At 44.2% G+C, this 12,374-nt stretch overlaps 1 protein-coding gene across 9 annotated transcripts in view; it reads left to right on the forward strand.

Moving 5' to 3' along the window:
* KANSL1 (KAT8 regulatory NSL complex subunit 1) overlaps positions 1-12,374 on the forward strand; it is a 351,273-nt gene that overhangs the window by 43,193 nt on the left and 295,706 nt on the right. For 7 of the 9 annotated variants that reach the window (XM_085879826.1, XM_085879828.1, XM_085879819.1 and 4 more), the window contains one exon: positions 7,446-8,734. In XM_085879826.1, the coding sequence (XP_085735952.1) occupies positions 7,482-8,734 (1,253 nt within the window). In that variant the 5' untranslated portion in view covers positions 7,446-7,481. Of the gene's footprint in view, positions 1-6,092; positions 6,659-7,445; positions 8,735-12,374 lie in introns of those variants that run through there. The other 2 variants (XM_085879825.1, XM_085879827.1) reach the window with 2 other exon arrangements.

Raw genomic sequence — 12,374 nt, forward strand, 5'->3', positions numbered from 1 at the left:
ATGACTTCCATTCAATATATACTCATACATCTTGCCTACAGCTTTGTCCATTGTCCCCTGACGATCATAACGTGTGAGGTTGCCTCCTGCCTTCCAAAATAATGATCGTTTTTTTTTTCTCGTCATGTGCAGGATTTTGGCTTGGATCAGATTTTGAAGTACTGTCGGACCCTGCTATTCGCGGACCCCACGTATTTGCAGTTGATAAAATGTGATCTGCTTTAATATTTGTGGTTCCGTGCTTCACGTATTCATGGTTTTTAAAATTTTATTTTTGTTGGCATATTTGCAGTTTTTCGTGGGATTTTTGATTTTTCCCTTATGAATCATGAACCGCCGGGAACCTATTCCCCCCTTTTAAATTGAAACAATGCCCTGCTATTCGCGGTTTGGCCATTTGCGCCATTTTACAGGAACGTATCCCCCGCGAATAGCGGGGTCTGACAGTCCTGTAAATGGGGAAGGAACAACTCTGTACATTGAAAAAAGAAACGGTACATTGGACATCTGAAATGTTTGCCTCTGCAGTCGATGTTCTACCAAAAGGCTGGTTTGTGGACACTGTTGAACAGCACACGGCCGGATGGTTTGACCACGTTAAAAAGCAGATTTTTTGGCCTTCTATCAAATCAAAACCCTTTCACTGTTATGGTTCCAGGTACCACATGTTGCACCGGATTTTGCTGCATGAATCCTGATGAACATTATCGGTTTGCCACACACCATTTGGCCCACAAACATATCTGGAGGGGTCGGCTGTAAAATTGTAATTTCGACTTCAAGGATAAATTCCAACAGAGGAAGATCAAAGATTCGATTGAAAGACCTGAATTGGAGAGATGAGGAAAGAATAGACCATGTTGAGCGAGGCTTTTGTCCCACAGTGAACCGAGATAGTAAAGTCAAGTCAAGTTAAAGGCCCGGTCACACCTTGACGTTTAGCCAGCGATGGCAACGTATTAAAATGTATGTAAAACGCTGGCTTACGTTGAACTTTTGATGTTTTTTTTTAAAGATTCGGACGTATTCATCGCGACTTGGTCTTATGTATAACACATTGGTAACGGACACAGAACGTTTCGTTGTGTTATAGATAACTTATACCAACGAATGCTGAACCTGTTGTCGGCCTACACAACCGATGCCCAACGATAGTCTAACTTAGGCATAGCGCGTTGCACGCATCGCCGACGATGTCGTGACGTAGCCTATTAAAAGGCTGACGCACAACGATTCGAATCATAACTGCCATCGAAATGGAAGTGTCAACATCGCGGTCACACCTTGGCGATATTGCCAGCGTATGCCGACCTAAGAAAAATGTGTCTAAAACGTTGGGGCATGTCAAATACGGTATGAGTAAGTTTGGTATACGTGAGTAGAACGCTAAAGTACGCTATCATACGTCGTAGTAAGTAGAGTACGTCAAGAAATTTTAAACATGTTCAAAATTTTACGACGTACTCGGCGTATGACACACGTTCCGCATGCGATGGGGATAAGTTTTACACACGATATGTGGACGCTTACACACGTCCACAAAGGCTACTTATAAACTACTCATAAGTCGAAACACGTCGCGGTAATGTCTTTTTTACGCGAAACTTATTTCTAACTTATGTTTGACGTGCTTTGAACCAATTCTTTACGTAGTCCCAACACACATCGACGTATGTAGACGTATTCCAATGACGTCTTCCGGTCGACAAAAAAAAAAATTAACGTGTTTCTAGCTTACAACTGCCATATAAAGACGTGTTCCCAGCGGTTTTGGGAATTGGTATATAAAAATGCTGCTCATAAAAGGGGAACCCAACAGTGTTTTCGAGTCCTTTTGGAGTCGATGTCCATGTCAGCAGTAACAGTATCAGTATCAGTATCAGTATCAGTATTAGTATTAGTAGTAGTTTGTTCATGTTGGCAGTAGTAGGTGAGTGTGAGGGGGAGGGTGTGGGTTATGATGGATCGTCCTTGCGTTTAACGATTTAACGATTTAAATGATAAACTCAACGATTTAAATGGCTGCATCTCCACTATTGAAAGTAGACGCTTGCGCTCAACAATTGGATTTTTTTTACACTCAACGACTTTTAAACGGTACCACTCAGCGAGTTTCATTGTTTACAATGAACGATTTAAATTGCTGTCACTCGCCTTTGTTTTTTGACGCTGGGGTTTGGAAATTTGAAGCGTTTCTTCTGAACGTGTTAAAACGCTCAAACTCGACTATTTTAAATAGACGCTGCCGATGGACAATTGGAATCATAGCCAAGCAAGACATCGAAGTGTGAACATCCTCGTCATGCCGAAGAAAAGTTTGAAGAATGCTGCAAATAAGTGTCCTGGCCATGGCCGTGGACGCTGACGCAAGGACGATCCATTATACCGACGTCTTTCAGCCTATGAGTAACTTAAAAGTAACGTCTGTCGATGTGTGGCAACGATCGCATAACGTGCCAACAACACGTTAATCATAGGTTAGAAATAAGTTTCGGGTACGCTAAACATTACCTCGGCGTGTCTCAACTTATGATTAACTTACACGTAGCATGTGTTGACGTCTGTCAACGATCGCAGACCGTGCATACAACTTGTGGCCAGCGTAGCGGAACGTGTGAGTCATACGCCGGCATACGTCGTGAAATTTCAAGCATGAAAAAGTTTGAGGACAACCAAAAAGTACAACGTTTAAAGCCAACGTACAACGACGTATGGCAGTGTTTTTCAGCGTGCTCTCAATGTTATCAAAACTTACCCATAACGTATTCAACATGTGCCAGCGTTTTAGAAAAAAAATTCAAAAATCGGCATACGTTGGCTAAAACATCAAGGTGTGACCGAGCCTTAACACTTACGATTGTAGCAAAGCTTTTATTTTTGATGGTTTTTTTTCTGTCATGCAAATCGAGTAAATCACATCTCTACAGCATTTGTGGTGAAAATGTTCGGGTGACATCTCAAGGCCCATTTGAATAAATGTCAAAAAGGTCAGGGCCCACGTAAGAAATAATAACTTAAAATAAAACAGGGTGCTCTGAACTGAAATTTATATGTAGCTGTCTGCTGCAATGATTACATAAAATATAATACGAATAATTTTATTTGGTGCCTCATTTAAGACATTTATGCCTTAAATATAGAATGCTGCTTACCTCAGTGGGATACTTGGGTTTGCTTCTGAGAAACAATCATAACGTAAGCAAATTACACAAAGGCAAGATGATGCCTCCACAGCCTGCCTTCTGAAGTCGGTATGACGTTCGCTGACCAATAGGTGGTGCCTTGTGGCGTACTGATGGGTCGTGACCTGCTGGTTGAGAATACTGGCCTAGAGGTGCGTGCACACTCCACTGTAAGCTGTCCAGCCTGGGTTTGAATCCAGACCCGGCTATAAACTGTCATCCTGGTGATTCAGTCATAATGATTCATCAATGTGTGTGCCGTTTCTCGGATGGACGTTAAACTGACCATCCCGTCTGCCGGCATTAGCTGGTGGACATTAAAGGCCCCATGGTGTCCTTCGCAAAGAGTAGGTGAGCTCTCGCAGGCATCATGAAAAAATTCCAACTTCCTGAACGAACTACTGCTGGGAATGCAATGTCAACCCTCTCCCCCCCACCCCCCCAGTAATATAACCCTTGCCAAGAAACTGCTTCGGCAGCACCAATGTTCTGTAACAGAGTATGGTACATCAGAATCAGAATTGTATGTGCAAGAATCGACCATCTCCAACATCTGAATTTTTTTGTTGTTGTTTGAATCGACTTTGACTGAGAATCGATCGTTTGACACAAGACAGCAAAACGACTGTATTTCCCCTGCATTGCCATCCATTTGCTTTGAAATGGCAGAGAGGGAATGGTGCTTGTGATGAGTAATTCCTGGAGGAAGTGGGCGCGGCTTGAGGAAACAGTGGGCGCGGCTTGAGGGAACGGTGGGCGCGGCTTGAGGGAACGGTGGGCGCGGCTTGAGGGAACGGTGGGCGCGGCTTGAGGAAATAGTGGGCGCGGCTTGAGGGAATAGTGGGCGCGGCTTGAGGGAATAGTGGGCGCGGCTTGAGGGAATAGTGGGCGCGGCTTGAGGGAATCGTGGGCGCGGCTTGAGGGAATACTGGGCGTGTTTTGGAGAAATGGCGAAGCACGGCGAATAGGGGGCGTGGTCTCCAAGAACAGCGTGGTCCACATAGTGTATATATTATATATATATATATTATATATATATATATATATATATATATATATATTTATATTTATATATATATATATTTCGATATATATAATATTTTTAATTTCTTATTTTTACTCAAATGTGTTATCAGTTTACTTATCAAAAAACTGCAAATGTGGAAGTTTATTCCATTGATTTTTACATGTGTATTCATTTTTATATGAGCAAGTCGAACTGTCTTGAACACAATTGACAACAACAAGTGCAGTCAGGAGGAAGAGGCGTGGTTTAAAGAAAAATGGGCGTGGTTCCTGTAAGACAAACAACACGTGTTACTTTATTTATTTGTTAACAACATAAACGAAGTTCATGAACATCGCAAATGAAAAGAGATGCACGTTTCCAACGAACCAGGGGGTAAATGTGCTGTTGGGGTTTACAAAACACGTGGATCACTTTGAGATCATTTCAACATGATGATTACCCAATCATTTTTCCCTGCCAGTGCCCCCCCCCCCCCAAAGCCATTTTCAAAGTTCTGTGTATTATATGACAAAAAAAGGGCACCAAGAGTCGTTGAGAAAATGGACTTTAGTTGACGCGTGTCAAATTTGATCATAAACAATTTTGTTGTCGTTTCGTCGACTTGACGAGTTCAATTTTCATTTAAATTTGAGCAAGAGCCGTCTCGAGGCTGCCGTCTATGAAACACTTGCAGTCTTCCATGAGCCTCGACCTTGTACACCGAAAAATAATAAATCGATAAAAAAACACTTCGTTTTAGCGTTCACCTTTACACGCAAAGTAAAGTCCATTTCATGGACAATTATTTATTGCGTACCTTTTCCCTGTACTTTATCCACCAAGCACGTCTTCATGAAAGACGATGGATCGACACGGTCATTGATGAAGGTCATTTACCTTTGTGACGTTTCCACGTGACCTGTGTGGACAGAGCCGTGCTGTACTAGTACCACACATGTTTTAACACCAATTCGGAACCCTTTATTTACTTATACTCCTATTGTTAAAGTTTGGCAACGCTCCCCCCCCCCCCCAGATTTTTCTTTACCTCGTTAGACCACGTGTCGTGTGTTAAACGAACGAACGACCGGATGTAACGGTCTTAAGTTCGAGTTTAGTTTTCCTTTTTTTCCGGCTGTGTTATTTATTATTAAAATCCCATGAAGTTTCGACTCCGAAGACGTCACCACTTGGGTCACACCACATTACCACGCCCACCTCACATCATCTCACCGCACCGCACCGCACAACCTTCTCCTTTGTGCTCACGTTCGGTCCCCTCGTGAGGTGTGCCGTGCGGCGCCATTCAACGGCGGAATGTTTTTCCCCAATGCCGACGGTGGCGTCATCCGGGTTTTATACACCTTCAATGTCGTGTGGTAAACACGGTGAATCATGTGCGCACGACGGCTCCACCGAGCCTCGTTCTTCCCTTATTGAGCGGCGAGCACGCTGGGCCACGGCCCGGCCCCTTCCTGTTTGGCCTTTTGTTGTGCCGCATTGGGGACGGAGGGAGGGAAGAGAGATTCGCTGATAGGACGCGCCGGAGAGCGAAGGACAAAAAAAACAAACAAAAAAAAAAACAATCAAGACATTTGCTGCAAAACAGGTTCGTGAGTTTTAATGTGATTTCCTTTGTATGAAGAACACGGTCGACTTTGTTGGCGTTGTCAGCAAGTCTTGGTTGGGAGGGGGGAGGGGGTTAAAGATGCGCCCAGAGGGGAAGTGGCGAAACCTGTGAATTTTCCAACCAAACGAAGGGAAAATATCGAGCACGAACAGTAGGAGGAGATTAAAAAAATGTGGGAGTGAGAGTTCACGCGCGTGGGCGGGCTCTCGCCGCAAACGTCATCGCCGCGTCACAATTTTCTGACCAATGGCACAATAGTCCTGGGAGGGTGGGTCGCCGCAATGCACTCCCTCCCGCCGCTGGCGCAGAAACGGTACTCCCGTCTGCCTGCTTAGATGGTGCGGCGGCCTCATCGCATTTCGTGCGCCGCCATCTTGCTTCGAGAAGCGCAGGCCTTGAGCAGGCTTTCCGACCTCGCGCGCAGAGGGACCCCGCGCGAGGAGTGCGCGCCAGACGAGGCGCGTGTGCGCGCGAGTGGCTGAAGATTCTGACGGAGCCCGTGGCGCGCGAGAGGAACGCGAGGCTGGAGAGGATTTTTTTGTCCCTTTGCGAACGCAGCGGGGAGGGTGCGAAGGCGAGGTGGTGTGGTGGGGGAACGGGGGATTTAGAAATGCAGACGGGACGAGCGTGGAGGCGGGAAGTGATGCGGCCTGTGTGAGGAGGGCTCGGTACAGGTGGGGCACAGCGTGTTCACGTCTCCCGTTGTACGATCGTTCGTTACTATTGTCTTTCTACTATTCGATTGCAGTCGTCGTCGGTGCGCCGAGTCCCAGAGACGTATCCGCGCGTCACGTGGATCACAACGACAGGCAAAAGGAAGGGCGGGTGGGGGTGGTGGTGCGTACTTGTTTTTGTTTCCCTTTGTAATTATAATGACAGAGGTACATTATTCCTTTATTGTTTAACGTAAGCTTTTGTGTCTGTATAACACGCTGGGCTATGAAGGCGTAAGGGTGGGGGTTGAAATTTGGGTTTGGGGAGGGGGGCGGGGTGTGGCCCCGAAACCATATCACGTGGCATCCGCTCGTTGCTGTGAAAGAATATAAACACCAATATGGATCGATACGTCTTCGCTATTTATAATATCTCGGTAACCTTGAATTTGAACGCGTGTAAAGTGAGGAAATTGATGACTTCACGCCTGTTGTCTCTTCGATTGCCTTGGTTTTTTTTTTTTTTAATTAATTTTTTTTTTTATTCTGCCTTTTGACAATTGTGCCTCTTTCCCATTGTGCTCCACGTGATGCATGTCTTGATAGGGGACCCATGACCTTGCTGAAGCAAGGTTGTCTTAAACAATATTCTCTCTCTCTCTCTCTCTCTCTCTCTCTCTCTCTCTCTCTCTCTCTCTCTCTCTCTCTCTCTCTCTCTCTCTCTCTCTCTCTCTCTCTCTCTCTCTCTCTCTCTCTCTCTCTCTCTCTCTCTCTCTCTCTCTCTCTCTCTCTCTCTCTCTCTCTCTCTCTCTCACAAGGTTCCTGTGATTTTTTTTTTTATATTGTTTGTTGCCCTCTCCTCGGATGCAATTCCATTGGAATCGAGTGCATGGAATGAGAGCGTTTCAGGAAAAGGTGGCGAGACTAACGTTTTTTTGTTTTGTTTTTTTTATTTCATTTCATTCGTGCAGGTCACCTCGTGCTGGCGACCGCCACCACCGCCGCCTATGAGGCTCCATGCTGGTTACTGCATGGATGCCATGGCTCCGGCTCTCACGGATGCGACCACTGAGGTCTGCAGGCTCAAGTTGTCGCCGACGCCACCGGCCGGCGGTGCCCTCTCTCAGACGTCTGAATTCGGCAGCCCCGTCCGTAAGAGACTCAACGGCAGCTGCCCCTGCAAGAAAGGGGACCAGCTCGAGTCTTGCCTCGGTGAGGCCGAGGCGGGCGAGGCGTTGAACGGAAAGCACCGGGTTGCAAAGGGAAAGCTCCAAGAAGAGCTCCTGCACGACTCGTTGGATTTTCTGAGCCAAATAATGAAACCTGAACACCAGGGTGCTTTCAAACAAAAAAATGGCGTTGCAAAGCAACAGAGGACTATTTCGAAACTGGAGCCAGATCATTACTGCGGTGATAAGCTGGTAAACGGCAAAAGAACAAATGTGGACGAGGAGCAATCGCGTGATGCGGTGACATTGGAAGCGCCGTCGACTCTGGGTTCGCGCCTTCATGATCCCGGACATTTTTCGTGCGATGATAAAGAGAGTTTTGCGGATAGGGAAGGCGTCTGCAAATCCCTACCGTCCGTCCAAGAGACGCAAACAAAATCTGATGTAGGCGCATCTTTGCCTGCCTCATTGAGCAAACGGCCCGATTGCTCACAAGTGCAAGAGGTACCTGGTGATATTTCTGCAGCAGACCACCTGCGACAAGAAAGCCGAACTAACTTGCAGCATCAAGAGGTGGTGGCAGCTCAATCAGTTCCTCACAACTGCGTTTCAACCGAGAGCTCCATGGCGGCGCGAGTACTGCAGTCTGAGAAGAAGCTCGCCGTCCTCAAGGAGAGAGCCAAGATGCTGTCTCAGCGGCTTCGCCTGGTTCAGGTCGGGCAGTTGGAAAGCCACCTGAAGCAGCAGCTGCACGGCTTGATGGGCAGCTCCATCCATCGCCTGCCCCCCCTCTCGGGCGGCATTCAGTCGACGCTGCTCGACTTACCCCATCGTTACTCGGGGGCTTCGACCCAGCTGCATCCTCGGTCCTACGTGTACACCGAGGACCCGTGGGAACCGACTCCCGACCTGCAGAGCATACCAGGCTGTGCCGAGGAGCTCAGTCACATGGCGCGCAAACTGCAAGCCAACCTGCGTCATGTGGAGCGGGATGTCGATTCCGATGTGACGGAAAGCAGCTCTGGTGGAGAGACGGATGTGGAGGATGACATGTCTGTGGAATATTGTATGGAGGGAAGGCGCTCATCGAGGTGAGTGCCATTTGTTTCTTGGATTGAAGGTTGTGTGATTTTTGAATATCGAGGAGCTAAGTTGTCACTCCTTCCGTTGTCTCTTGTCAGGTTGTCTCTTGTTGTCTCTTGCTGTCTCTTGTCAGGAAGTCGGTTTTGCTAGCGCCCCCTTTTGGCACCACTTATCCTCCACGTGCTTTTCCTTTTGCATTATCCTATTGTCTCCGGTTTTTGCACATGGTTTATCGAGGTCTTAAAAAGAGGGGCTTGTTTTAAAAAAATAAATTGAATAAACTAACTACACTTGGTGATTTTTTTTTTTTTTTTTTTTTTTTTTTGTGAGTTTCACCTATGTTAAGAAAAAGTGGATCTGCTTGCTGTGAATGAGAAGAATGGAGCTCACCTCCATTTTCTTCTCTTAACAGAACACTTAGAAGAGATTTGTTTTTGTCCTTTTTGATCTCCTCATTGAAAACGGTCTTTGTTGTTTTCTTGCTCTCCTTGCTTAACATTATTGATCTTTAAAATGATACCATTGGTGAAGCTTTGTTGTTGGTGGTTGACATGGTTTCATGCAGTGAAATCTCCCCCCCCCCCCACACACACACACATTTTATCGGGGTGGGGGTGGGGGAGGGTGATTGGGGAAAGCACATTGAAGATTATTATTATTTTTTTGTGAAGGACATTATTATTGATTGTAAAGCCCACGACTGCAATACAGTTGTACAAGTCGTAGACATTTATCTGCATTGCTGGAGATTTTGTTATCAGGAAATGGCAGCTATTGGACTTGGTGCTGAGACCACCTCTCTGTCATGTCTTCCCCACAGTGGCATTACACGTTGACCTCCAGTAGTAGTGTAATGTTTGCTTGTGTGCTCAAAACCAAGCTGACCTTGGGGTTGCAATGAAACGTGATGGAAAATGAGCTTATTGCTTCAACTGGGTTTGGTTTTTCCGTTGAACAGGCGGCTCATGAAGCTGGGATACCAGGTTGGAATTCCATTTGCTGTGTTGTTTAAAAACAAACAAACAATTATTGTACAATACTGTATTCTCTATGTAATTTGTTTAAAGTAAGCCGAGGTCATGTGATGTTCCTGTCCTCTGTGCGAATGATGGACAATTTGAGCTGCTCCATCAGCTGGGGATTGGTTCGGGATAAAAACCTAAAGTGAGGGTTGATCCGAAAATATCCGCCTTGTACTTTGAGTTGTCTGCTTCAGTGTAGGATTTGTTTAAGGTGGTATCTCTTACTTTGTATGCAAAAATGCCATTTGCAATCCCATCCCTCCCCCCCCCACCAAATCCCCCCACCATCAACTCTGTTAACTCTTGATTCTTCACCTTACCTCATCACAGCCTCCTCCACTACACACCACACACTTGTCTCTCTCTCTCTCTGTCTCTGTGTCTGTGTCTGTGTGTGTCTGTCTCTGGCTGTCTCTCTCCCTGTCTGTCTCTCTCTCACCCCTTTCCTCCTCTTAATCGAGTCCACCAACTCTTATCACCTCAACCTCCTCACAACCACCTCCAATTAGTCCACCTCCTCTCTTTCCTCCTATTAATCCCGTCCACCTCTTTCCTCCTCTTCATCCCTTCCACCTATTTCCTCCTCTGAATCCCTTCCACCTCTTTTCCTTTACTGTGTTGGCTTTACAGTTTACACCCTCTCTCCCTCTCTCCCTTCATGCATAAACGGATGCTCCTTGGCCATGATACACATCTTTTGGCAACATGTATGCTCCTTTGGTTTTGTGTTTTGACCCAAATGCAGTTTTATTGTCTTGGTGTGTATTCCTCTGATATTTGCCTGCATGCTGTGGATTTCCACTTCACATGGTGTGTATGCGTAATTTATATAAAAAAAATTATGTATGATTATAAATATGTATTTAAGTATTTAATCAAAATTTTGTTTTCCTCGTGCTGTGACACAAGAAATACAGTACAAATTGTGAGAACTTGTTTGATAAATCAACACGGTCGATGCTATTCAGACCGAATCATAGCATAATCATCTTCTTCTAGTGCCATTACATCACATGGGTAAAATCCATATATATATATATATATATATATATATATATATATATATATATATATATATATATATATATATATATATATACTATACAGTCATGCGCCACTTAACGACAGGGTGACGTTCTGAGAAACGCGTTGTTAAGCGACGTCGTCGTCGTCGTTGTGCGAACATCATTTTTTTTTTCGTTTTTGTTTTCGAACATCGTACTTGCACAAACCTAGACACCTAGGCTATATGGTGTAGCCTATTGCTCCTCGGATACAAACCTTTACAGCATGTTACTGTACTGAATACTGTCGGCAATTGTAACACATCCAAGAGAGACGGAAGACACGTAAGATTTTCCTTTGTGCTGTTCATGACGGCCATCGGTGTTGTCAGCAGCAGCTTATCTTCTCTCGCATCGATTATAGAAAGATGAATAAATAGCGTTTGGATTTTATAAATACGTAATCATTGCATCGATATTATAATTTACAAATGAAGAAACGAGCACCTGTTAATTGTGATATGTATATATGTATATATATATATATGTATATATGTATATATATATATGTATGTATATATATATATATATATATATATATATATATATATATATATATATATATATATATATATATTTCGGAACAGTAGGATTGTTTTTACAACATAAAAAGCTTCACTAAAAACAAATTTGTGTTTTAATGTCGACTAAGAACAACGATTTATTCGCGGAATTCTTCAATTCAAAGGTAATTTACTTGCTGGAAGGTAAACGTGGAAACATTGGTTCAGTTTGAAAGCCACTTTCCTTGAATCCAGATTTAGCACGATCCTGTTTTTTTTCGCGATGACATTTTATGGACCTCAACGATCGCATTATAACAGGGCCACATTGTCGTTTATTATCATTATGAGGTATTATGTACTGTACAGTGTACATAATTGTATGTGCTATTTTTATACGAGGCTACATCACTCGGCGATTGGAATTTTTCAGTTACATTTTTTTTTTTTAATTTTTTAGAGCTGGCAGATCACCGTCGTATATGCGATCCGTCGTTGCCCGGAACGTCGTTAAGCGGCGCATGACTGTATATATAAATTTCTTATTCTTCTTTCGGCTGCTCCCGTTAGGGGTCGCCATAGCGGATCATCCGTTATCATCCGCATAATGATTTGGCACAGGTTTTACGCCGGATGCCCTTTCTGACGCAACCCTGGTCGCTTCTTACGACACAGGGGTATGGTACACCTATTCTAGCCGGGGCATACACCGGGCCCAGTACACTGGTACTCACTCACGATGACAGGCTGAGTCAACCTCCTGGTGTGTATTAATTCAAGCGGCCAAAGGGGCTTGAACTCAGGACCTTTTGGATCCCAAACCGCTACCCTAACAACTCCACCAACAGCAGGATATATATATATATATATATATATATATATATATATATATATATATATATATATATATATATATATATATATATATATATATATATATATATATATATATATATATATATATATATATATATATATATATATATATATATATATATATATATATACATCTATCGAAAACTCTCATCTTGTATGTAAGTTCCTGCAATACAGCCAAAA

The sequence above is a fragment of the Eptatretus burgeri genome, chromosome 4 (genome assembly GCF_056783735.1).
Source record: "Eptatretus burgeri isolate ZD-2024b chromosome 4, Ebu_testis_v1, whole genome shotgun sequence".
Lineage (NCBI taxonomy): Eukaryota > Metazoa > Chordata > Myxini > Myxiniformes > Myxinidae > Eptatretus > Eptatretus burgeri.